The 27,080-nt window shown below is 39.3% G+C and overlaps 1 protein-coding gene across 6 annotated transcripts in view; it reads left to right on the forward strand.

Annotated features, from left to right (window-relative positions):
• ubr4 (ubiquitin protein ligase E3 component n-recognin 4) overlaps positions 1 to 27,080 on the forward strand; it is a 91,411-nt gene that overhangs the window by 12,198 nt on the left and 52,133 nt on the right. For 2 of the 6 annotated variants that reach the window (XM_028451926.1, XM_028451927.1), the window contains exons 6-41: positions 2,752 to 2,851; positions 3,100 to 3,241; positions 3,359 to 3,483; positions 3,580 to 3,704; positions 9,005 to 9,064; positions 9,279 to 9,469; positions 9,689 to 9,788; positions 10,016 to 10,153; positions 10,893 to 11,010; positions 11,591 to 11,632; positions 13,611 to 13,798; positions 13,900 to 14,056; positions 14,190 to 14,275; positions 14,398 to 14,567; positions 14,776 to 15,055; positions 15,170 to 15,302; positions 15,578 to 15,657; positions 15,786 to 15,914; positions 18,846 to 19,028; positions 19,519 to 19,641; positions 19,734 to 19,963; positions 20,547 to 20,665; positions 20,755 to 20,852; positions 21,145 to 21,302; positions 21,409 to 21,615; positions 21,697 to 21,798; positions 21,880 to 21,980; positions 22,338 to 22,725; positions 22,944 to 23,007; positions 23,086 to 23,277; positions 23,357 to 23,427; positions 23,830 to 24,022; positions 24,606 to 24,839; positions 24,942 to 25,112; positions 26,368 to 26,550; positions 26,727 to 26,885. In XM_028451926.1, the coding sequence (XP_028307727.1) occupies positions 2,752 to 2,851; positions 3,100 to 3,241; positions 3,359 to 3,483; positions 3,580 to 3,704; positions 9,005 to 9,064; positions 9,279 to 9,469; positions 9,689 to 9,788; positions 10,016 to 10,153; positions 10,893 to 11,010; positions 11,591 to 11,632; positions 13,611 to 13,798; positions 13,900 to 14,056; positions 14,190 to 14,275; positions 14,398 to 14,567; positions 14,776 to 15,055; positions 15,170 to 15,302; positions 15,578 to 15,657; positions 15,786 to 15,914; positions 18,846 to 19,028; positions 19,519 to 19,641; positions 19,734 to 19,963; positions 20,547 to 20,665; positions 20,755 to 20,852; positions 21,145 to 21,302; positions 21,409 to 21,615; positions 21,697 to 21,798; positions 21,880 to 21,980; positions 22,338 to 22,725; positions 22,944 to 23,007; positions 23,086 to 23,277; positions 23,357 to 23,427; positions 23,830 to 24,022; positions 24,606 to 24,839; positions 24,942 to 25,112; positions 26,368 to 26,550; positions 26,727 to 26,885 (5,340 nt within the window). The remainder of the gene's footprint in view (positions 1 to 2,751; positions 2,852 to 3,099; positions 3,242 to 3,358; positions 3,484 to 3,579; positions 3,705 to 9,004; positions 9,065 to 9,278; positions 9,470 to 9,688; positions 9,789 to 10,015; positions 10,154 to 10,892; positions 11,011 to 11,590; positions 11,633 to 13,610; positions 13,799 to 13,899; positions 14,057 to 14,189; positions 14,276 to 14,397; positions 14,568 to 14,775; positions 15,056 to 15,169; positions 15,303 to 15,577; positions 15,658 to 15,785; positions 15,915 to 18,845; positions 19,029 to 19,518; positions 19,642 to 19,733; positions 19,964 to 20,546; positions 20,666 to 20,754; positions 20,853 to 21,144; positions 21,303 to 21,408; positions 21,616 to 21,696; positions 21,799 to 21,879; positions 21,981 to 22,337; positions 22,726 to 22,943; positions 23,008 to 23,085; positions 23,278 to 23,356; positions 23,428 to 23,829; positions 24,023 to 24,605; positions 24,840 to 24,941; positions 25,113 to 26,367; positions 26,551 to 26,726; positions 26,886 to 27,080) is intronic. The other 4 variants (XM_028451931.1, XM_028451932.1, XM_028451930.1 and 1 more) reach the window with 3 other exon arrangements.

Consider the following 27,080-nt stretch of genomic DNA (forward strand, 5'->3'; position numbering starts at 1 on the left):
AGAAAGTCTTGGTCTGCACACACATGTCCTCACAGAAGCTGATGTAAGATGTCACAGTGTCAGTCAGTTCATCCAGGTTGTCTGATGCAGCTTCAAAAACACTCCAATCAGTGCAGTCAAAGCAGTCCTGTAACTCCTGCTTTGACTCCTCTGTCCATTTCTTTACAGTCCTCACTACAGGTTTAGCAGATTTAAACTTATGCCTGTAGGTGGGGATGAGATGAATCAGACAGTGATCAGAGAGCCCCAAAGCTGCACGGGGAACAGAGTGATATGAATCCTTTATTACAGTGTAGCAGTGGTCCAGTGTGTTAGCCCCCCTAGTGGGGCACTTTATATGCTGTCTGTATTTTGGGAGTTCGTGGGTTAGATTTGCTCTGTTAATATCCCCGAGAATGATTAGCAAAGAGTCTGGGTGTTGTTTCTCCACGTCTGCTATCTGGTCAGCCAGGTGCTGTGACGCCTCTGTTACACAAGCCTGAGGTGGGATGTAAACACCGACCATAACAAACGAGGAGAACTCCCGCGGAGAATAAAACGGTTTACAGTTTATAAAAAAACTCTCCAGATTAGGGCTACACGTCTGCTTCAACACTGTGACATCTGTACACCAACCTTGGTTAATGTAAAAGCATATTCCGCCGCCCCTCGTCTTCCCACAGAGCTCTTTTACGCGGTCCGCTCTGAGGAGCTGAAAGTCCGGTAGATGTAGAGAGCTGTCCGGGATTAGTTTACACAGGGCGGCGGATCTGCAAAAGTCCGAGTTTCTAGTGTTTAGGAGCAGCAGTTCATCCATTTTATTTGCCAGAGAGCGGACATTCGCCAGGTGAATGGATGGGAGCGCAGTGCGTAATCCCCGCTGCCTCAGTTTTACGAGCGCGCCTGCTCGTTTACCCCGTCTGCGTCTGCGGCGTCTCCTGCAAATTCCATAGAGAGCTGCTGCTCCTCCGGTGAGAATCTCCGCATAACTTTCTGGTTCAATGAGAACCGGTGAAAAAAGATCAGCAGAGGACTGTCCAACTTGTAATAGTTCTTCTCTGGTGAAAGAGACCAGAGAAGGGGAGCAATAAACTACAAAAATAAAGAAAAACACAACAACTACGAGAGAGCGCAGTACCGAGGCAACCATCCGCGGCGCCATCTTGGAAGTATGGACTTGAGAATAACAATTTTTTTTCGTTATCTACAAGTTAGAGATTATATATGGAAACACTCAAAAATGTTCGAGACAGTAACATTATCAAAAATAGATGACTGTCTAAAACTGTCTCCATATGAAGCTAAGTTGATACCTCATATCTATAATACTATCAATGAGCTCCCCCTCATCTGAAAGCTGTAGTGTAAGTGTAAGTGGGAAGAAGAGTTTGGTGAATCTATTTCACAAGATTTATGGAAGGAAAGCCTTGAGAGTATACATACTTGTTCAAATAACGCAAGACATTGTCTCATCCAATAATCATACACAAGCTCCACTACTCGAACGAAAAACTACACAAAATATACCCAAAAGCTGTGTAAGTATTTTGTAAAAGTCATTTTTTTTTAACAACTATTATTTGCCGAGCACCAGAAGCACCGTTGATAGCCACCAGTTTATTTGTATAGGTTACCGTGGTGATTAAGAAGTACGCATTCCGCCGATCTGATCAACTATATCAGATCGACAGATATTTTGCGCTTTATGAAATATATGTGATCGGCTGTAATGTCTAATTTTGCTGATCTGATCAATGATGTAATTCTTGTGTTTCAACAGCTAGTTTTTTTTCAGCCCTGTAACTATGTGACATCGTAGCAGAGTTTCTGTTTCCAGTAATGACCAGACTTTGGGAAAACCTGTAGGGTAAATTTTAACACCTCTGCGGGTTTTAGCAACCGAACAGTTCAAATATCACAAACACACCTCGACATCCTCATTATTTATGCAAAACAGTTGTGACTGACAAAACGCAGCTGCAACTTCTCTCTTACCGCTCTGTGGCCGCGCTGAAACCTCCCCGTCTTGGCTTATTTGCATACTAACAGTGATTGGATGTTTACTGTGAGCTGGGGGGAGGTGTGTCTGTGTGCTCACAGCAGAGGGACAGAGAGATGAGAGGAAGCCGATACTAGATAGTCTTTGTGTCCCCTTTCTGGCTGATTTTTCAGCTACCTCTAAAATATTGATTTGAGGGGGCAAGACATTTATTTGAGGGGCCACTGCCCCCTCTTGCCCCTGCATACAGCTGGCCTCGCCCTATAATGTGACCTGTCATTTGCGAAGTGCGTCTAAAAAATGCTAACTACACGTCCGAAGCATAAATTAGGCTTTGAGATTCTGTCAACACGCGTTTCACCAATATCTCTGATCCTCTGCGCTCCATCTGTTATTAAGATCATTACTTGAATGTGGGGATAAAGCAGCGCACACAAGGAATTATGCACAACGTGCAAAGAAGCCTGGAGACACGCACAGAGCAGGAAAAGAACCAGATCTTAACAGGACAGAAAAGCTGCCTGTGGGATAGTTAGGGAGAGACTCATGTGATCAGATCGGTGATTGGTTTCTTTAAACAACCTAATCAGTGATAGGCTCTAAAAATCCTGATCATGTAAAGCCTAGTAAGAAGTTAACTAGCATCGTAGAGGATACACTCAATTATTCTCAAAAGTTTGTGCGATAAGAGGAAAGCCAGCTTCTTAGTATAGGGTTCTAGTGTTAGGTGAAGTGAGGAATTAATAAATATCTCTGTAATTTTTATACAACAGGCTGAGAGTGATGGCGATGACCAAAACTCTGATCAAGCTATTCAGACGAAGATGAAAAATGCATTTGTTTCACAGAATGTGTCAAACTTGCAAGAACTTGGTGAGTTGGTATTTTTGACATATTCCTTTAAGGGCTACTTAATCAATTATTTTGCAAGTGTATGTTTACTAATATTGTCTCCAAAAATAAAAATTTTATAATAATTAAAAAGAGACACCTGTGAGTTGAAAATTCTTTATTCAACCAGAATGTCATTGACCAAAAGAATTTGCTGTTCATATGCATTGTTTCCTCCCAATCTTTAAGAGTTTTGTGTCCGTTAACACTAGTTTCTTACTGCAATTCAGGTGGTTCTGAGAAGTTGCTTCGTGTGTGCCTCAACCTGCCCTACTTCTTACGTTACATCAACCGATTTCAAGATGCCGTATCGGCCAACTCTTTCTTCATCATGCCCGCTACAGTGGCTGATGCCACTGCTGTCCGCAATGGGTATCTATAATTGATGTATTACAATACATTAAAGAAGTTTAACTTGCTAGTTTTTCAGGTGTTAACGGTACAATCAATAAAGGTTTTTTTCTTTCTTTTTTTTTTTTTTTTGCACAGCTTTCATTCACTGGTGATTGATGTGACCATGGCATTGGACACACTTTCCTTGCCTGTACTTGAGCCCTTGACCCCAGGGAGGCTCCTGGACATGACTGTGTTGGCTTTGAGCTGTCTGTATGCTGGTAAGCAAAAACACAACAAATACTAAAACAATCGCATGAATTGCATTTCAATAAAAGGAAATACAGGTAATATTAACACCAACTCTTTTATTAAAGGTGTGAGTGTGGCCACTTGCATGGCCATTCTGCAAGTAGGAAGTGGCCTGCAGCTTCGTTCTGCTTCCACTGGAACTAAAGAGGAAGACTATGAAAATGACGCAGCCACAATCGTCCAGAAATGTGTGAGTACTAGACATGTGAATCTCCATCACTGACAACGATTTGATATGCATGTCCATACACTACCAGCGATACAATACATTAGCGATACACTGACTGCCGTGGTGATACAATGGGTTATGATTCACCCAATTGATTTTTACCAATTTTATATTGATTTAATCCTACACAATGCGATACAATGCGATTTTGTGCGATACGATGCAATTCAGCATGATGCAAAGAAATTATAACAAAAATGTATAGTACTAGAGGCAGATGATTTATTGATTTCCTTATAAGCAGCAAATTTAACAAAAAAAGTGTACATTTTGCTCCACTACTACTATGCATCACTTTACGCAACTTTATTTTGGCTTCTTAAAAAACACAACAAGAAAACAGGCCTTTTAACAAGCAGCGTTGGGATTTGGAACCAGATTCAACATTAAGGAACAGAAATGGGTTCCTCACTAGAACCTGTTCATCATACTGTCTCAACTTAAACAGTAAACAGAGAGATAACATCACTCTCAATGAGTGACTTAAAGTGACACTTTCAATAGTACAATGTTCATATTCCTGTTTGCCACAGATACTAATATGAACTGTTCAGCAGGTATTAGGCTAATACAGTAGTGAGGAGCAGAAAGAAATTAGCATTTAAAACAATAACAAATAATAATAACCTTTCACAATTAGGTCTTTCACAACTGCTTGTGCAAAGAAATATAAAAACTATTATTTAACCGTCACAGCTGCTGTAAACAGACCATTGCTGAGTCATATTTAATGTCCATAAGACAAACAAAAAATTAAATAAAATGCACTTTTCTAAACAGATCTGGTGTCAGTTATGAATTTATCACAGGTAGAGGGTGCTGCCAGAGTACCACCTTGGACAAAGTTATTAGAGGTACATTTTTCACCAGTTTAGCTGGAACTCTGATTCCCAATCTGCTTGGGTGTTGGGGGGTAGATCAGCGGTTCAGCATCGATACGAGTGAGCCCCTCAGTTTGTGTAAGGATTAGCAGCACAGCATTCCTTACCACATGATTCTTGCCAAGTTTACCATTTCTCTATACCTGATTTAGTTATTGTTGTAACTTTGTAGCAGTACCAACGTGCTTCCTGGCTTCAGTCCGTGTTCAAAACAAAACACAAAGCATGTGGTGCATTCAATGTGCCTCGGAAACACAGTCTAGAATGAAATACAACATGAAAAAACTGCCCTGCAACCCTGAAAACAGGAACAAGCGGGTCAGAAAATGGATGGATGAAAAAAATCGATGCAACCATGGATTTATCGATGAAGGCATGCAGTGACTGATTCACACTGAATGAATCGATATTCTCGCATCGCTCACGTTTGTATCTAGACACCGATTTGTGTTGATTAATCTTGACATGCTTAGTGAGTACACTAGAACATCATTGTATCACAAAATAATGTTATCCTTTACTCGTCACTTTAACGGTCACTGCATTCTAACCCATTTTCCCCTGGGGTAGCAGTTGACAGCACTTTGTGCTCGGGGGACAGTTTTTTGGGGTTAAGGCTCTTGCCTTGGTGTCCATAATGGTGGCTATCAGTTTACTATCCCCTGAATTTGAACACAGACCCTCCAGCCCTTTTTTCTGACACACTAGTCCACCTCTAGACCATTTCGTTAGTACGCGCTGGGACTGGTGACGTCAGTGGTCACGGGGTCATTTGTGATAAACACGAACTTGGAGGGCTTTCTGCTAAACTTAGTACACCTATATGTAAGAAGACTATTAGTAGGCTACCAAGACCTCCTGAAAACACCCGTCTGGTGATCTTTGTGTACTCGTGACATGGCAGTGTTACTTTACAAGTGTAGTTTAATGAGGACAGATGGCATTAGCATTAATGAACACTTATTTAAAACTGAAATTGTGTAGGAATTTGTAAATATGAAATCAAAAGTTTTAGTGAATGGTACAGTTGAATGAAATGCTATAGATTTCACACACATACACTGCAAAAAAGATTTGACTGAATAAGACGTTGAACAAGATGAAAAACAGTAATTTCCTGAAATATTGCTCGTGTTTTTATTTCTCAACTCACTCATTGTAAAAAAAAACAGAAGATGCTACATGTCACTCAAACAATGCATGCTCAAACATCTGTTTCAAATTAAACAGATACTATATAGTCTCAAATTTTAGTGATACATTCAACAATGCTGGTCCCAAAATTACTGAAGCAATGCAGACAGTAACAAAAGCATTTATTAAAGGAGGCAAGGATTTTAGAAAACTTGAAAAACTTCGAGTGGTGCGGTGCGCTGGGTCCTCGGATTTCTGGAGCTTTCTTGGGTGTGTATATATGAGGGCGGTTGCTGCCTCTTGGTCTTTTAGGGGGGCTGCTTGGTCGTTGGGTGGTGGCCTAGAGCTCCTGGGTTTCCGTTGTAGCTGCAGCCCTGGCTGCACTTTTGGGCCTGGGGCGGCACTTGGGCTGACAGTGTTGGGTTGGCGACCGATGTGCACACACATCGGTCATGGATGCACTGCAGGGTTCTCATCATAACCCTGCAGTGCATTTTTTTTTTTACTTTGTTACTGCCTTACTTTAAAGCCAAAAGTAATTTGTTCAATTGATGAAGGGTCATGATGAATGGAGTTAGAGTTACTCATGCTTGGTAGGTACTCCACTAATAAATACTCTGTTAACACTGTATAAACAAGAACTGCAATTTTAGTCAAAAGACTGATTCCAAAATGCACTTTCTTAATTTAAATGAGGTATTATGTGGGACCTGCAGTAATATTGGGACTGTTATGGACACGCCACCCAACCCAATTTTGAGATTATGAAGCACACTGTTTATATTGGACGGTAATTATGGTTCACAAAGCAGAGAATGCACACAGTAGAGCTTTAATCGGGCTGAAAAAAAGAGACCTGGCCCTGCCTGAGCCCAACAGAACAAGCCCAAACCTGTCCAACCATAATAAAGCTGATGTCTCTTTAAGCCCGAACCCATTTCAACCCGACAGTTTTCACATTCGTCTACGCGTGTGGAGTGATCTATTGCGAGTTTACGTGACGTGACAAACAGCTTTGTGCGCTACACGTTACTTCTGGCTAAAGCACTCTTTTTTTTATATTGGACTGTCATTACGGTTACTAAGCAGAGGATGCACACAGGCAACATCGGGGGCAGCTAAGTGGCAACAGGGGTCCTTGGGTAAAGATGGGAGCATCCAAACTAATCACCTGTATTAAATAGAGAGTGCAGCTGATGTTTGTTTCTCAGTTATGCAGATAACTTTTTTTTTTTTTGCCTTGTCTGCAAATGCTGTCGAATGTCAACACTACATGAAGTGCAATTTTTACGATAGCAATGCATTTTTTGTTCTTGCAATTAAATAAGAAAATGTATTTTATTATATAATTGTGACCATCACCAGTCCTCCCAAGAAAGGATAAGAAACACTTTATTAAAGGGAGAATATAAAAATAAAAAAGCACAGTGTTACACCTAAGTGAGGGGGAAGGGAAAAAGGAAGAGGGAGTTCGAGTGGGGAAGAGTTGACTGTTTTAAGGTAAGAGTGCAATGTGATGTTATTGTTGTGCCTATTGAGTTGTGTAATCAGTTGAGCCAGTCTGGTGACAAGTGTGGAGAAATTGAAGCAGTGGTGATGGGATCCTAAATCCGGTGGTTCTTGTTTAGAACCGTTTCCCAGTTTTTGAATTGCTTGGTATCGTTTGCCAATTTAGCAAACAATTCCCTTATTGATTCCAGTGTACAAATAATGCCACCCCGCACGTGAGTGGCAGTCCAGCCAGCAGGAAACATGGCGCCTAATCGGCACAAATGCTTAAAAGTTTGGTTACAATTCGCAACAGAGCAGCTAGCAAAGTGTTAATTATTTAATTAAATATGTAATTGTATCTAACAGTTGGTCTTCTAAACTTTAATTCTGAAAAATAAACATCTTTCTGATATGTTGAATGTAACAAGTAAAATGGCACGGACAATGGTTGTGCGCAGAAAGATTTTGTGCCTTGAATACTGTAACTGTTGACAAGGATTATTGTTTTAATCAGTGAAAGTTTGTCAAACATTTGAAACCAGCACATTGTTGATTTATAACAATCTTGGTTTGCATATTTTCTGGATGCAGAAGTAGCTAAAAGAAAAATTTGTTTCATCTAATGATTGTAATTACAAAAAACGTATTTAAATTGTACATGCTAAATAGGGTTAATAGTGAACTACTGTTATTACACCAACAGCTAAACCTGTTTTTGTACGAGTGCCTTTTCAGATTTGAATGTAGTCATAAAATCCAAACCGCTTGTTCATCCCAACACATTCAAAAAACACTTCAGATGAAGCTCTTCATTTATTTTAGTCAGAGGATAACATGGTCACTATTCGATCCATTACCGTTAGACGTAGCGAGAGATTACAAATGGGAATATCAATGAAATAGTAAACGTTTGTTTCTCACACTTTCCAGACATTCAAGCACCCATTTTCCTGTGATATTGTCTCAAAACATGCATGTGACGCATTTCTGTGTCCTGTATTTGAGCCCAATTTTAAGAGACGAAGAGAGAGGAAAAAAAACCAACAGGCAGATTGCTTTTTCCATGTCAGATACCTTTTTCAATTTCAGAATGTGAAATCTGTTTCTTCTGATTGTTTTCTGCAAACAGGAAAATCAGAGGCCCCACTAAACAAAGCTGACTGCTTTTGAACTGGAAAGAAAATGTATCCATTCCAAAGTATGGATTTTAACTGAAATTGAATAATTACATCCCTTGTGAGTGTGAAAGGAAAAATGGCTTTATTGCTTACATTACTTTACTGCCACACAGCACAGGACCGAATACGAAAATACGCAAAAATTCAATGTCCCACCCTGTGTTGGAAACCTGCCTAGTTATGATTGCTATTGAGTTTATAGCAGTAAAATCTGTAATCCTCTTCTTTTCCTTTTATCTCTGACTGCATCCATTCAAAGTCAATGAGAGAAACACTTTGTTTAATACAAATGACCCCGTGACTCATGACGAAGCAAATCGGTGCATGAGCAGATAGCAATCACAAGAGGGTTTGTTGTCAGTCTTTTAGGCTTTCAAAGTAAACTGACAACTTTCCCCATTATGGTCACAGTTAATTTCCAACATATAGAAATCTTTTCTACGTTTCAATACTATTTCATTTTGATATTTTTTAATCTATAACTTTTTTGGCTACAATGTGCAATGTAACACATTGTAAGTACATTTGTGTGAGTAACAAGTGCTGAATTTTTTTTACATTTTTTTTTTTATCAAAGCTGGACATCTATGAAATGATTGGACAAGCAATCAGCAACTCTCGCAGAGCTGGAGGAGAGGTTAGTCCCTAATTTTTAAATTAGTCCTTGACAGGGTTTTCACAGGCCAAAAAACAATCCTGTATTAGATTAATAGTTTAGTTGTAATATCATAAAAAACAATGATTTTGTCTCTTTTAGAAACTCTTGTATGTTAAGTAAAGCTTAATTGCAAAGAAATAAGAGTGGAGAACAAGTTTTAAAATCACTCCTGCTAATCTTTCATGCATTCCAGCATTTTCAGAATTTCCAGCTGCTGGGAGCCTGGTGCCTCTTAAACAGTCTGTACCTGATTCTCAACCTGAGCCCAACTGCTTTGGCAGATAAAGGCAAAGAGAAGGACCCTCTTGCTGCACTGCGTGTGAGAGATATTGCTGCACGCAGCAAGGATGGGGCGGGATCACCCAAACTGAGTCCTGGCAAAGGGTAAGAAATGATTAGGACCCTAACCAATGTGTTTTTTGTTGAGATATTAAAACAAAAAGTAAAACAAGCTAAGTTTGGCGTACTCTGATGAAAAAGTAAACCTATTACTACTAAGATTGCCTGCTTACATTTTGTAATGTTTATTAGTCAATTGAAAATAAAGAGCATGCTTAACTGGCACATTGTGTTTTAATCTTCAATTATGTTTCTACACTAAAGACACCAAGGTTTTGGCGTTCTGTCAGTGATTCTGGCTAACCATGCCATCAAACTTCTGACGTCATTATTCCAGGATTTGCAAGTAGAGGCTTTACATCGAGTAAGTCAAAGTAACAAACAAGGTTTATTCTGCTTTGTTGCTTTTTTGAAACACAACTCACTGTCAAATTATGGCAGTGGGCTATTTGATCATTACATTTCTGAATTTGTTTGCAATAATTTATGACGTTTTCTTTTTATAGGACACATGGTTTTCTGTTCAAGTTTTGTTCTGGCCAACAAAAATACGACCATGGGTTTCAAAATATTTTTTCCTATTGTCTGCAGGGTTGGGCAAGTGATGGACCACCAGCTGAGCTCAACATCATGGCACAGAGCACTTCCATCCAACGGGTCCAAAGACTTATTGATTCTGTGCCCTTGACCAATCTGCTTTTCACTCTTCTCTCCACCTCTTACAGAAAGGTGCCACTACTCTTTAGGAATGGGAATTGATAAGAATTTAGCGATTCCGATTCCACTATCGATACTGCTTATTAATTCCATTCCTTATCGATTCTCATTGGGTGTATCTTTGTCTCTTTAATTTCCTGCAGGGATATCAGCTCTCTTTTAATCCACCAGGTATAGATTGTTTTCACTGGATAATAATATATACAAAAGCACTATATAAAATTGATGAATTATTATCATTATTATTACAACATATTACACATTTGGCTACAAACAGTTGAGAATATTTACAGTGCTCCTTTTGAACTTCAACAACTTGATCCAAAACTAATTCAGACATAAAAAATATAATTATTCTGTAAAAAAGAACATATTAACCAAAAGTACAGCTGCACTTGTTATGTATTTAAACGGTAAAGCTTTAGCTTAACCTTTGTTTACATTTCACTTGGTGCAAGCATAAACACACAATATACAGGACCTGGGGGAGTTTATCGTTACGTATTTGCGACGTAAGAGGAACCGATACGCAGAATTGAAATACAATTAAAACAAATGATTCCTGGGAATTGGATTGCTGGGAACCGGTTCTTTCTTAGAACAGGTTTTTGATTCCCATCCCTACCACTCTTATACAAAAAATTGCATATTTCTAAGCCATGTTTCTTTCTTGTTTTGTTTTCTTTTGTTGACCAAAGAACGAGCAAAAAGTTAATCAGGTAATTGCTGTTTGTGTTTTCACTTTCTTTAGGCTGGTGTTCTACAACGTCAGAGAAAAGGTTCAGTCAGCAGCGATGCCAGTGCTTCTACGGATTCCAATACCTACTATGAGGATGATTTTAGCAGCACAGAAGAGGACAGTAGCCAAGGTACCTAATCTTGCTTTATTATTGACTCACATTTCATCTTATTTTTCATGGTTTATGCATCGACACTTCAGCTCAGATACGCAAAACGAGAAGAAATCTGAATACTACCTGTTGTGTAAAAGAACCTTTTACTTGACATTTGGTGCCAGGTACAAGCAATGTCTTCTTTGGAACTACTAACACAAAAAGTGTCCTCATAAAGAAAGCTTTAGAAAACAATGCAACATAGTTTACAAGATGAAGTAAATGAAGTTCACTGTAGGATACACTGAACTCATTTAAACTTTTGGAGTTCAAGGACCATTTTGAAAAGTACATTTGTCTTTTTATTTTTTTTAAATTTATTTAGACACGATTACGGCAGGTACTGAGATAATGTGGGATGATAATCGAGACCGCAAATTAACAGTAGAAGTGCCTCAGGTGGTCAAATCAAAGTCATATTTCATCAGTGTGTTTTAGTCATAAAACGACAGCAGTCAGAGGGGTAAATGCATACATGGACTCAGTGATGTCATTTAAAATTTTTGACCCATCATCAGCCCCATGACAGTGTAGTTGACAGTGTCTACTATTTCAGCAGAGAGAAGACAGGAGAAGACAAGTGCAGCTTGTGTCTCAGGTCAGCAGTTTTCTGTCCTCGGGTCAGAGATTTGGTGTTCACTGTCCAAAATCCATTTCTGTTATTGTATGTCTCTCACAATTTAGGCTCTGAGCTGTGACCCAAATTGCTAAGAATGTGATAGAGCCAGAGATGAAGGGGCTTTGACAAAATAGCCTATAGTCTTTGTGTCTTTTTATCTTTTGATTGATACAAACCAAATGTGGTTTGTCAAAGTGGTTCATCTGTGGCTCCTGATGATTCAAAGGATGATACCAGTGTTACTGGCATGTTGCTGCACATTGTCTGAAAACATTTGAGAACAAGGTTATTCTAATGTTACATTTAATTTGCTTAACTAAGCGCATGAAGCAGGAAAAGTAGAAAAAGAAAAAAAAAATTCAGTAAAAATTGCCAATTTTTAACAATTTGACAATTTATATTGAAGTTCTTTTTACAAATTATTTAATGATAAGGGGTTACCCAATAGCAGAAATGGGTCATTTTTGTGATGGAAATTTCACAAGAACATTAACGATTCATGGCTTCTGAATTCTAACTAAATTGCTAGTCAACAACTACGAAAGGATTAACTTTTCACCTGTCGCCATTCCTACATGACCCGTCTATTCTATTTGGCCCCTATAAACAATGAGCTACAGTTTAAAAGAAAAATTCTTAGAATCTAAAATGTTATGACCTTCAACTTTCTTTTTTTTTTAAGCTAAGGCTGCACAACTCCCTTTAGTATGATTGTTATAAACCTTGTCTAAACACTGGTATCATTCTTACTTACAATCAATAAAAACTGTGCTAAATGGGCTTAAACATGCTGCTTTGTCTTGCTGTCACCTGAAAAGTTTTGATTTTTGTTTTGTTTGATGCATGTTCATGTGAATCAACTTATTGTATTGTTCTTGTAGAATGAGTGTGTTTTTGTAATTTGAAAAAACAATCTCACTGTAGATGGCGGATGTCGCCCAGAGTGTGTGAAGTTTTTGTGTGTTTACAAAATTTAAGATGAAGTACATTGTTGAAAGGTTTCAATGAAAAAGATGAGAAAAAAGCTAGGGCTCATATTGTTTCATCATTCGAAGAGATTTTCATGGCTTGACACAAAGTGCTTATTCATTAAATACACTCTAATTTGCAGAGGTAAGCAACATCTGTCGCCGACAGATTACCTAATGTTCCGTATTTGCCCAAGTTTGGATCACAGTATAAAAGAGTACACATAGAAAAAAGTCTTCAATCCAAATTTGAAAAAATTGCAACATTCTACTGGCTAACAGCCTTGGGTTCTTGCAATAAAATCAGTGTTTTTTTTGTTTCAGCCTTCACCTTTTTCTGGCTGAGGGACTAAAGAGTGTTCTCATCGGCCTCTTTTAGGTCTTTCTGCCATGTGTCATGTGTTTGACTACTATGCCTGAAGTTGAGTTTTAGATTCCTATAGGTGGCTAGATTTTGGAGATTTCTATACACTGAAAATATAATATGCTCATTATCATTATATTTTCCCAAACCTAAGACTTAAATGACTAAATGCGAGTGGAGGAATTATTAATTCTGCATTTTCAACTTTAGCATACAACCAAGGTTTAACATATACTCGTAAGTTTACAACTATGCATGAAGATATCAAAGCTTCCACTGACACTCTACTTATTCAGTGCTCAAAAGTCTGAACTATAAAAATAAAATAAAATAAGAAATGTAGCATTAAAAATGGGAAATGAAAACAAAAACTATTATTGAATCCTTAAAAACAGCAATTACATTTTTTTTGGATAATTCAAGTTGTGTTCAGGCTGATAACAAAGAGCAAAGTGTATTTATTCTCTATAACCTGCAGATGTTTGGCTTTTAACTTATTGCACTGTGTGGTACTTGTCATACATTTTTTCAAGTTATCTGCTCAGAAGACTTCACTGCCACTAAGTTTAACCTTTTCATCTCAACTGTAAGGACTTCATGTGAACTTGGTGTACTTTATTTTCAGATGACGACAGTGAGCCCATCTTGGGACTTTGGTTCGAAGAGACAATTTCACCAACCAAAGACAAAGTTGCTCCCCCACCCCCTCCTCCACCTCCACCCCTAGATACATCTCCCAGGTTGAAGAGTCCCAGCAAGCAGAACCCAAGCGAGAACGGCAACATTTTAGCTGGCCGAAAAGATCCAGAGCTGGTGAAGATACATTTTTGTTGATCACACATTACCTTAAAAAATATTTCTCCATGCATTTTTTTTTTGACAGCCCTCCAACCTAAAGCTCTCTGTTCATTTAGTTCCTTGGTTTGGCCTCAAGCATCCTGAACCTTATTACCACTTCGATGTTGAAGTCCAGGAACAACTTCATTCGCAACTACCTGAGTGTTTCTCTCACTGAGCAACACATGGCTACACTGGCCAGTATCATCAAAGATGTCGACAAAGATGTTAAAGGTACAGAGGAATGGCTGTTTTGTGTATTATGAAAAGATTTATCCTAGCCTCTCACACAAAACGTATTTTATCTGCTAATGACAGAATGACAGTTTCTGTGCCAGTCAGTACAATGCTTTAAATTTCAATGTAGGTTCCTCAGATGAGGCATTTTCCATGGCTCTTTATCACTTCAACCACACCCTGGTAACTTCAGATCTTCCATCCCCTGCCTTGCAGGTGAAGTAAACTATTTTTTTTTTTGCCTTAAGATAGCATACTCAGTCAACAGCTGTAATTTACACCTTTCTCTTTTTACCCACAACTCTTGGCCAACTATAGTAATTTGTTTTTTTTCACAGAACATGCTCCTTCAGCAGTTGGGTGTGGCACCTTTTTCTGAGGGCCCTTGGCCTTTATACATTCACCCACAGTCATTATCAGTCCTCTGCAGACTTCTTCTCATTTGGCAATACAAAGCCAGTGTCCAAGGTGATCCAGATGTACCCGAATGCTTGAAAGTCTGGGAAAGGTAACAATGTGACATTTTCGTCATTGCTATTTGATATGTTTGAGTTGTTTAAATTTATTAATCTAGTCAAAAACGTCAAGGTAGTTGCTGCCATTTTTAATTTAATTATAAATGGCAGGATTTGGACGAGAAACTTCACTTAAGTTTAGAGTTCCTCTTGATTTCCCCCTTTTCTCCTTATCTGTTTTTATTACTCTGCCATTCTCAGATTTTTGGGAAGCTTGAAACAACAAACCATTCAGAGTTCTATTCAAGGAGAAGATGACCTAAATATAGAACACCTCCAGCTCTTGTTACTCCTTTTCCATAACCTGTCAGAGCGTGGCCGTCGATCTGTGCTGACCCTGGTCACTCAGGCTATCACTGAGGTGGCACAGAGTAGAGACGCCCAGCTGAAGGCTGTTCCCCTTAACCTTGCACGCCTCTTGCTGGTTTTTGATTACCTGCTGCGCCACTATTCCAAGACCCCTTTGTATCTTTTTGAGCAGGTTAGTGCTGCTTTTAAATGGAGCGGACTTGGGCTCCCCTGATTTATTTGTTGGTTTTTAGAAAATACAATACTGCAAGAATATAAATGATTTCTTTATTATTAATCCTTGCAGGTCCAGTACAACCTCCTCACTCCACCATCCTCTGGGCCCACTTTAAGCCATGAAGGTGGCAAACGCTGCAATGTGTCCCTTTACTATGCATTTCGGGAGGTGGAGGAAAACTGGGCCAAGCACTGCTCAGCAGGTAAATGTGTTTTACCTGAGCATTAGAATTGGAAATAAAAGGTGATTCACATGCTTTTTAAATAAGTATAGTTGTCTGTGGCAGAAAAGGGTGGGCTACTTATTATTTTGCACTTTTCCATTTCTGGATTTACAGAAAAAGATATATCCAGTGAGTTGGCAACCTGAGCAAAATAGCCTTGTTAGTACAAGTAGTCAGAGAAGAATTGCGTTATTTGTTTATGACGTTAAAGGGTCCCTAGAAATTTAAACTAAAACACATCTTTCTCTTTTTAGATTCAAATACTCAGCCTAAATTCTACTGCGTTTTTTCCCCTGAGACATCTGAAGATGACATCAGCAGACTTGACAGCAAGGTGGGGTTTTTAAAATGAATAGTTTCCTCTTATCATTAGGCATTGCAATGTTGTCCTTTTGTCTACACACAGAAATTGAATGTTCTGTATTTATGTTTGAATATGCCTCACTGTTCATTGTTCTGTAGGTTTTCCCAAAGCTGTTCAATGGGGCAGTCAAATATGATGAACTTTATGCATGGCTCGTCTCACTTCTGGCTGCTGGCTCTCAGTTTGACTCAGCAAGAAGACTGGACAACAAATCTATCACTCCTATGGTAAGAATGCATTATGTTAAGGTTATTTCTGAACTGAGTTAAAGAGATTCAGCTAACCAGTTCGGCAGAGCAAATGTCTTTGTTCCCAAAAGAAACACAAGATTATTCTGCTTTAGGGTCTTTATATATATTACATAATTAAATAAGGTATTTCTTGAAGCACTAACATTTGCGTCTTAACATATATATGGATTATAATTAGAGATGGGCAATATTATGGGCCCACTTATATTATAGGGTAAAAATTTTCCATAAAATGTCATTTTGGTCAGCATTAATATTGGTTTTTGTGGAAAAGAATAATGTTTGGGTTTGGGTTCCGTTTCAGCTGATTCACTTGGTACAACACATGGGGAAATCACGCCCCCGTGTGCCCAACGGAAGACACCTTTAATCATGTCTTTACGGCAGATGATCTGTAATGATGTATGTGAAACCCCGCCTGCGCATATATACATGCACCCATCAGTCATCCTTCAGCTCTTACGCTCTTCATCTCGATAAGAGCACCTCTACTGAGTCAGGCTAGCTTGCTGCTGTTAGTTAGCTTGGTCTTATTGTGGCTACTGCCAGGCCAAAATTAGCTTAAAGGTATAGTGGACAATGTTTTTTTGGCTTCTAATTCCGGGTGGATCATCTAAACTATTGCTCCTCCTAAGTGTCAATCAATCGAGTTATATGTTTACGTAAGGGCGTCATACGTGCTTTTGCTCTGCTCGGTGCGCACCGGGTCCTTTGAAAATTGATTTTCACTTACCGGTGGCGAGTCTGACATAGTGGGAAAAGTGCAAATCTTCTTTTGCTCCAACTTGTAAACAGATCTGTGCACAAGGAAAACTGCGCTCGCCTTCCCTCTTGGAAGCAGGTAGTGTGTTACATGTGCAAAGGGCGTTTCTTTTCTAAACTTCTGGAAAATTGTCCGCTATACCTTTAACAGTTCTGTTGGTGTTTGCCGCTGGTTACCCGCGGAGCACTAATTACAACTGCTCACCTTGGTTCTGTGTCCTGATATGAGCACTTAGCTTAAGCAAGTGATGGGAAAGTCTTCAGTTCGCCCATGTCCTTAGGAGTACGGCTTTTCACGTCATGATAAAGATTTCCATTTTGTCCCTTCTGCCTGGGGATTGTCCATGGCAGGAGAGCGTTGACAGATCCCGGAACCTGTGAGTTCTGTCTCTAGCTCTGGGGCTCAATCCTTGAGAGACAGGTCAAGTTTGTGGAGAAGGTGCTGGGTGAGACTGCTCTAGTATGGCATGACCCCCTCCTCTTCGAGTCAAGGGACCCGGCTTCTTCCGAATCCGGTGGCAAGGAGCTCTTGGTCAAAGTCCCCGTGGAAAACTGGTCAGACCACACTGAGTGTGCTGAAACACTAGCTGGGTTTGAGCCGACTCCCTCCGTGGTCGCCAGCCAGCCGCTATCTGGGCTAGCCTCTAGCCAGGATGGTGACGGGCTGAACATTGGCCTCGATGTACATGGCTTATTTAAGGATGAACAGGTGCTGCTGTCGTTTGGTCAGTACGCTGCCGCGCCGGTTGACCAGGTTGACACATCCTTCCTCTCAAGCTGGAAGTAAGCTGGCCTTCTCCTCCACCAACTCAGAAGCCGTGGTGGTGGCACAGAGGCACCTGTGGCTTACTCTCTCCAAAGTTCTGGACAGGGACAGAGTTGTTTATCTGGATGAGCCAGTGTCAGCAGAGGGTTTGTTTGGTCAGTCGCTCAACGCCATCCAGTCTAAGTTTGAACTGAAAAATAAACAAACCGAGGCTCTGTGCAGCATCATTTCTAGCCTAAACAGTCCGCCAGTCTACACAAACCAGCACCGCCGCCTCCTCTCAAGAGGACTTTGATGCTCGCAAGGTTGGGCACCGATGGAGAAAGTCCAGCTTACTACAGCAAGGGTCCCTTATAGGGGAGGTGGCATTTTGCCAGGTGGTCTTCACAGATGCAATGCAGGCTCCACATCAGCCACCTGGAGCTATTAGCAATATTTTTGGCTCTGATGCATTTTTGTGGCGTTCTGACAGGCTGTCATATTCTGATCGGGACGGACAACGCAACAGTGGTTTCCTACATAAACCAAAATGACTTTAGTTACAGTGGCTTCAAGCCTAAATAACAAGATGAAAAGAAACATTAACAAAAGATACGTAGTAAAAAAGTATAGGTAGAGACCACGGCAATTTGAATATTGACAGAATAAGGATTACATAATTTAAAAGAAAAATATAAGTGCAAATACACATGCAAATGTTATACAAATATGCAAGTAAACTCAGCCTTATACAAACTACACTGTACAATTAAAGAAAGCTGTTCGGTTAGAGTGAGGAGTTGTTCAGGTGACGGACAAAGCCTTGGCCATGATACCGAAAGTCAACAGAAATGCATGCCAGGGCTTTACATTACTTTTCAAAGGTGACTTGACATGTCATGCAAGTAACGCATCCAATCTACTTGCCACAAGTATTTTTTTTAAAGCAAACTGAACTATATAGTATATCACTGTATAAATAGGCTACTCATGAAACATTTAGCCATTCAGTCGGCATTAATTATGCATGTATTGTGTACAGTTTTTAATTCTAACCACTTTATTTGTCCCCAAGGGTCAATTTCTCACCTTCTTCTAAGCACAGCACGCTTAGAAGAACTTCAAGATTATTTGATTTAAATGATAAAATAATGTAATTAAAAAAAACAATGAAATCTGAATTTTTTTTATTTCAGTTCTCACAAATGAGTACCGTAAAGGCTTCTATGTAGACATTGTCATTTTGGAAATTGGAAATTTTGTGTCTCTTTTTTTTGTCGCTGTCATTGATTGGTTTTAGGAACTTTTACATGCTTTTAGTGAACATACTCTAACTCTTTAAATGATTTTTCAGTTTTATACTACACTGAAAAGTGTTTTTGTGTCATCAACCTGCACAGGAGGCCTGTTCCCTTCAGTACTACTTTTTGGTACTTTGGAGGATTCTGGGAGTTCTACCACCCTCAAAACTCTTCATGGAGCAACTGAAGACTGGTTGCAGTGACCCGAGTGAGAGTGACATCCTTCACACACTGCGATGGTCTTCACGTTTACGTGTGTCTACGTATGTAAACTGGATCAAGGTCTGTTGATAAGCTTACTTTAAAAATAACAAAAAACATACACAATCGATTTAGTGATTATTAATGCTGTGCTTGAAAAAAAAACTGCAGTTAACAATAACAGTGTCTTCAAAAATCATTGTCAACAAAACTCAGAAAACTCGGAAAATATGGGCAGATTCAATGTCGCCAATCAGATTGGTGTGAAGCCTAAAATAAACCTATAGTTTCCTTACATCTGTCTTCATTTTTCCGTAATAGCTACTGCACTACTTGCAAACTTCTCTCTGAAATATAAAAGGTGTGCTTTTCATTTATTTGCATTAGCAGATGTTATTGTGCATTTTATTCTATAAAAATATTCAAGCTCAACTACCATGGCCCAAACATTTAAAAAATGCCCCAATTTTTTAGACTATAGGTGCCAAAATTTCCCTCATAATATTTTCTAAATTTCATTTAATTTCAATTTTGCTGTCCCAACTTTTAAACAAAGATGTCTTGCCTACAGGAACATTTGGTGAAGCAGGGAATGAAAATGGAGCAAGCAGCCTCCCTGGTTGAGATGACTGCTGCTAAATGCAGCACAGTTAAATATGATGTGGAGCTGGCAGAGGAATATATTGCCAGACAGGTAATAGGCTCAAAATAATTATCATTAACTTGTGCATCTCTCATTGTTCAATATTATTTGTTTTTACATATTTTCACCTGACTTTGTTGCAGATTTCTACCTTCTCAAGTGTCGATCCAAATGCAATACTACCACTTCATCAGTTGCCTTCTTTACAAGCTATCTATACCCTGGATGCTGTCATTTCTAAAGTGCAAGTCTCGCTAGATGAGCATTTATCCAAAGTAGCTATTGAGGCTGACACCCAAAAGTCCTCTGAGATCACAAAGAACCTCCTACCAGCCACTCTACAGCTCACTGAAATTTACACAGCCTTCAATCGGTAAGGGAATGTTTTGTTGGTGTGAATGATATTGTTCTCCAGAAGGTACCGTAATTTCCGGACTATAAGCTGCTACTTTTTTCTCACGCTTTGAACCCTGCGGCTTAAACAGTGACGTGGCAAAATTGTTGATTTTCTCCGGTTTTATAAGCTTCATGCCGCAACAAAATTGAGCTCTGTTACATTAGACCAGGTGGAACAATGGCTTCTGTCACTGTCTTTATTTTAATCTGTGTGTTTGTGTGCGTCGATGTGTGGTTATGGGGTTTGTGGTTTTAACCAGCTAACGCACTTTGAGCTACGCTATGTATGAAAAGTGCTATACAAATAAAGTTTGATTGATTCTGTAGAACCACAAGGTCATAAACATGATTAGATTGAATTAATGGACTACAATTTAAAATGATTATGAAGTTGGCCCCCTTTATTATTGCCATTACATTCTGTTATATTTCAATATAATCCTTTCACTTTAGATTATATGAATTTTAATTACATGAAAACTTTTTGTCCACCAAGAATGAATAAAGGCTTCTTGAAATAATGTATTTGTGTAAAGCTTAATCAAATCGGTCTTCATCAGATCTTACTTACTGATGAACATCCCAGAGGAAGGGGAAAACAAGCTGACGGATACCAAACGTCAAGGATATGCTGCAGTTTTGGCGATTGGTTCCACGCGCTGCAAGGCTAACCTGCTGGGTACAAACAGCTGACACCTAAAATATTATCAAACTTATTGTTTCTTGGTTAATTTTTGGCAACCTAACCTCATAAATAAAACTTCACAGGCCAAAGCATCATGCAGAATTTGCCATCAGCCGTGCAGACGATATGTGAGACTTGGAACAGCATCCACACCAATGAATTTCCCAACATTGGCTCATGGGTATGCTTCAATTGAATGATTTGTGTGAAACCTTTGGTAATGAAAAATAAAAGGCTCCATTCCATTTTGGGATTGAATGCCCTCCCACAATTGAATATAATTTTTCTGTGAAAACTCAAAGCAATTGTGTTGAATCCCAGGTCATGTTAATTGTTAGATACACAGTTGAAGAAAGAATTGAGGAATCTCATTTAATGTATTTATAGAATCAAAACAATAGTGTTAAGGTTTTACCTATTTAACCTCATCCCTAAGTATGGTATTAATTATGGTGTGTTATTATTTTTATCAGCGAAATGCCTTTGCCAATGATACCATCCCATCAGAGAGCTACATCAGTGGAATCCAAGCAGCTCACCTGGGGACGTTATGTTGCCAGTCCTTACCTCTGGCTTCTTCACTGAAGCACATTCTGCTGTCATTGGTTCGCCTGACTGGTGATCTCATCGTGTAAGTGCTTTCTTAGATCTTTCAGAATAACACAAACCCACAAAAAAAACCTACAAAAACAAAAAGCTCACTTTTCTTTTTATATTACGCCATTTTTTTTCTTCAGCACGGAGGAGCTGAACCCATCACAGGTAGTGGGGACCCTGCTACCACTCCTCCTTGAGAGCAGCACTGAGAGTGTAGCTGAGATCAGCACCACATCATTAGAACGTATCCTGGGCCCAACAGAGTCAGAGGCCTTCCTAGCTCGCATCTATGAACGCTTGGTGACTGGCTGTTACAACATCATTGCAAGTCACTCTGACCCAAACAGGTTTGTCACAGAGGATTATATATCTAACCCTGAAATTAATACAACATTTTGAGAGTTGACATTTTAACATCTTTTCTTTAGTGGATTAGATGAGTCTGTTCTCGAGGAATGCCTGCAGTACCTTGAAAAACAGCTTGAGAGCAGTCAGGTCCGAAAAGCAATGGAGGAGTTTTTCTCATTTGGGTATGTGGTCTCTCATTCGCAAATGTACGATAGACTACAAGCTGTGCAGATAGTGAACATTTTTATTTACATTTTTTTCAGTGGCGAGCTTGTCCAGATCATGATGGCAACAGCCAATGAAAACCTCTCAGCAAAGTTCTGCAACAGGGTGTTGAAGTTTTTCACCAAGCTTTTTCAGCTGAGTAAGTTTTTCATATAATATTTAAGATAATGAAACTTCTTTAAGCTCTGATATTTGCATTAGATAAGGTTATTAAAAATATTCCTCATATTGATGCAAAAACGTGCTCCCAATATGTTGTTGAAGGCATTTATCATCAAGCCACACACTCATTGATCTTCTGGGCGGTTGAAACAAAGTGACTGGCGAGGATAACTTGTTAATTAAAGATTTGTAGGCAAAATATCCTTTTAAGTGTACACATATTTGGATTTTGTGAATTTTTAACACATTGCTAAAATGTGATGACATTTCCTGTATTCTGAGGTTTTATGATTATAAAATGTAATTGCTGAATACTTGATATTGCTTTTACCAGCGGAGAAGAGCCCAAACCAGAGCCTGTTGTGTCTTTGTGGCTCTCTGGCCCAGCTGGCCTGTGTGGAGCCCTCTCGTCTGCAGTCGTGGTTGACAAGGATGACTGCAGCACCACCAAAGGACTCTGATCAGCTGGAAATAGTGCAGGAAAATCGACAGCTCCTGCACCTTCTCACCTCTCACATTGTACGAGACAATAGCCAAGTGGGCGAAGGAGTGTGCACTGTCCTTCTCAGTACACTAATTCCCATGGCTACAGACATGCTGGCTAATGGTGATGGAGCAGGCTTTCCTGAACTAATGGTCATTATGGCCACACTTGCTAGTGCTGGACAGGGAGCTGGTCACCTGCAACTGCACAGGGCAGCTATTGACTGGCTGACCAGATGGTAAGAATTAGATTTTTACATTTCGGTCAGTCCTTTTCTATCATTGTATTTTGCAGTATATAGCTTTTTTTTTTGCAGTTGGTTTGGGTTTTTCACATGGGAAAAGTGTTAAATTACAAAACGCTTGAAATAAATAATTTTTTAGGCGATTATTGGCTTTAGTATAATCAAACTGAAAAACTTTAAAATGATAATCTTAGACTGTTTTTCATTTGCAGCAACAAGTATTTAACACAGAAGAATGTTGTTGAGAAAGTCAGCTCAAATGTGTCCCAAGGAAAGGTAAGGTTGAAATTTCCAACATTGTGAAAATGAAAATGCCTGCAAAACAGTTAATGTACACCTGCTCTTTGATTTCAGCATGCCAGCATGCTGGAGTGCTCATGCCACATCATCTCTTATCTGGCTGATGTAATGAATGCCTTGCGGCAGAACAGTGGCCAAGGCACATCAGCGCTACTGATTGAAGGAGAAGAGAAGGCCATGGAAGTTGACTCAGACTGGGTGGAGGAGCTGGCAGTAGAGGAAGATGACTCCCAGGCAGAAGACTCTGTACAGTCACAGTTACCTTCAATCACAATCGTGTTCATTTCAAACAAGGCTTAGTAACATGTATGTCGTTGTTCAACAGGACGAAGACTCTCTCTGCAACAAACTCTGTACTTTCACCATTACTCAGAAGGAGTTCATGAATCAACATTGGTAAAGAAAATAGCTGCTTTTAAATCTTTTTTTTTTTTTTTAGTTTATTTTACATGAAATCAGACTTTCTTTCAAGAGCTAATGACATGTTGTACAAACTTAGTATTAGTATATCTTCTGAGGTATAAAGAGAATAAATACAAATTATAATAGTGACTTGCATAAAAACATTGTGCAGGCATTATACATTTTTTTTTTTTACAAACATTACCAAAGCAAAAGCTCTTTAAGGTGCCTGTAAGTATGTTGTGTGATCGCTTCATAAGTGTTAAGTCATGCATCTATTACATTTTCTGTTATCACTTATTTGCTTACAAATGTCACTTGTAATGAATCACATGAAATCATTTTCATACCCCGTAGTACTGGTCTTTTACGTTCTATGTTCATTTCCCTCTGCAGGTACCACTGTCACACCTGTAAAATGGTGGATGGGGTAGGTGTGTGCACAGTGTGCGCCAAGGTCTGTCACAAAGACCATGAGATCTCCTATGCCAAATATGGCTCTTTCTTCTGTGACTGTGGTGCCAAAGAGGATGGCAGCTGCCAGGTGAGACCGAATACCTCAGGTCATCAAGGGAAGAGAACAACAGCGGTAACTTTGGCTTGCAAGTCATTCCCCATTGACTTCCATCCAGTCATTTCATTTGATCAGGTTTATAGCTAGACTAGCTGAGACAATGACATGAGAAAAGTCCCGTTATGAATGCCTGTTATCACCTTCCAGTGTACTAAAAAAGGCCAGCTTTCCTAGTTATACCTATATAATGAATATGCATGTGTGATTAAGACAACCATCAACCTCATCCTCCCCTCTCATATATGCCATTTAATTATTGTAAATGCAAATATTTCTTCCGTATTGGTGTTGTGATATGACTTATTATTATTACAGTTTGGCTGACTTGTAATGGTAATTATTTCAATGTAATTTGCCATATCAAAATTTAATGTGGTATCATAATATACATTTGCATGCACTTACTGTAGATATATTAGAAGAACCATTAAATGTTTAAGCAACATTTTATGCAGCCAAATTTTTCTCTCTGTCTTTTGGTCTCTATTTGAGCCCACTGATTTTAAAACCTAAATTGAGAAAAGGCAATTGCTTAATGTATTCATAATGAATTGCCATTATATTTTTCTGAGTAAACAACTGTTATTGTCATTCACAGGCTTTGGTCAAACGCAGTCCAAGCAGTGGCCTGGGATCAACGCTCAAAGAATCTTCTGCATTCCATAGTGAAGTGCGAATGCCTGAGAGTGCTCTTCGTCACCAAAATGCCTCACCTTCTGACAAGGGCAAAGTCACCATTTGTGATGGCAAATCCAGTGATGATGACAGGCCAAAGAAGAGCAGTGTGTGCAAGAGCATTGATGGCTGCCAGGAGGAGTTGCTACCACAAGTGGTAAATAAATGTTCATCTACATTTATGGGTTTTTGATGCTTCAGGTGTCTTCAGCAACCATTGCACTGTATGTGTGTTTCCTTTGGCTCTTCCCTGTGACAGATGGGCTCATCTACTGCTGCACTCATACTGGAGATGCTCATGTTTCTCATGGAAGCTATCCAGACAAACTTCCAACAGGCATCAGTGGTGGGAAGCAGTAGCAGGGCTCAGCAAGCACTCAATGAACTGCATACTCAGGACAAGAATGTGGAGATGACAGACCAGTTAATGGTAGATAAAACAGAATCGTTACAGATTTCAACATCCTTTAGACTCCTGGGGCCTCATTTATAACTGTTGTGTAAGCACAAAACGGGCCCTTAAAGATACACATGACACTTCACATGCAAAATTTGTGATTTATAAAAATGAATGCGTGAGAATGTGCACATCAGTAAGGTAACTCTGACCCTGGTGCAAAAATGATCTGTAGACAATGACATTAATGGCGTACATTTAATGTTGTCGTATATCAGTGTTATAGATCCATGCAATTAGAAATATCAAGGCCTGCTGTGCTTTAGATGTGAACAGTGAGCCATTAGGATCAGCATTATGTCTGCAAATACGTTCATTTTACGTATCCGAGTGAAAATAGATGCATGTATGTAAACCGTAAAATGTGCATACTATCAGTCTACAATCTAAAAAACTTGGTGCATGGTGGCTTCAACTTACAATTAATTTATCCCGATGCACAGCAGTGTCTGCAACTTACTGCAGAGTGGGCAGCACTTATCCAACCTGTAGAGCACAGAAGTAAGCTCTGCTCGGCCTTTCCCGCTTTTTAGTGGGCATACACATTGTAGATAGGAGTTTTACCTGGGATGGTGTTACGCGTTGTGGGCTCAAGTGTACCCTGTAGCAGACGTGCTCTGACGGTGCCATGCCTCTTTCAAACTGCTTTTTCTTCACCTTTACCACATTTCACACTTTTTTTCATATAGTATTGATGCCACTACTGTGACCACCAAATAAATAGTCCTTGGCCTCCGTCATTCACAAACACCTCTTCCTCATTCTGTAATTGCTTTTCCTTATCTTTTCTGCCATTTATAATCGTAGAATCCCATTAGTTAGCAGGCTCGTTTAGATGCAAAAACCATTCACGAGCTCTGGAAAATTAGATTTTTTTTTTTGGCTTTATCGGGGGCGATACAATATACTCAATGTTATATTAATGAGCCCTGGGGCCTCATTTATAAAACACTAATTAGAATCTAAACTAAAAGTGAACGTATGTAACATACCAATAAATTCCAATTTATAGCTTACCAGTGCGCACATTTTCAGGCTACGTTTATTTTTATAAATCGCAACCTTCGTTTAGGAAGCCGCAGACGACACCTCCAATCCCCGTTTTTAGCGTAAGCAATCCTAATAAGTGAGACCCCTGGTCATTTTTTTATTGATTTTCTAAGACTCTGTTCGATGAAAATATGTATTTCTTTTATATACTCTCTGTTAACAACTCCAATCTACTCAGGTACCCACACTCGGCTCTCAGGAGGGGGCTTTTGAGAATGTAAGGATGAACTACAGTGGTGATCAGGGTCAAACCATACGCCAGCTCATCAGTGCACATGTCCTGCGCCGTGTTGCCATGTGTGTTCTGTCTTCACCTCATGGCCGTCGTCAGCATCTTGCAGTTAGCCATGAAAAGGGAAAGGTAAATTAAATCCATCAAAGCTGATTAGAGCAGAATATTTATTTAGGACAAGACTAATATTCAAATGAAGCCATGGTTAAAATCACTTGCACTATTTGCCTCTAATGCATATTATTTTCCCATTATGTTTTTAAGTATTTCATCATCCTTCTTTTACCCCTATGTTCACATGACAGATAACTGTTCTGCAGTTGTCCACCCTTCTAAAACAAGCTGACTCAAGCAAAAGGAAGCTGACACTTACTCGACTGGCCTCAGCCCCAGTCCCATTTACTGTTCTTAGTCTCACTGGCAACCCTTGTAATGAAGACTATCTGGCTGTTTGTGGCCTTAAGGTAAGGAATTAATAGTCAAACCTTAGACAGCCTGCTTGCTCAAAGTGTTCATTAGTTAATTTAGTTATTAAAGATTGGCAACTTGCTTCTGTTATGTCATTGTTATGTTAATATGACAACTTTGTTTTATATTTTTTGCAAGATGCCAAACACAATTAATGTTTTGTTAAAACTTATGAAAAACTGATTTGTTAT

The sequence above is a fragment of the Gouania willdenowi genome, chromosome 7, assembly GCF_900634775.1.
Source record: "Gouania willdenowi chromosome 7, fGouWil2.1, whole genome shotgun sequence".
Classification (NCBI taxonomy): domain Eukaryota; kingdom Metazoa; phylum Chordata; class Actinopteri; order Blenniiformes; family Gobiesocidae; genus Gouania; species Gouania willdenowi.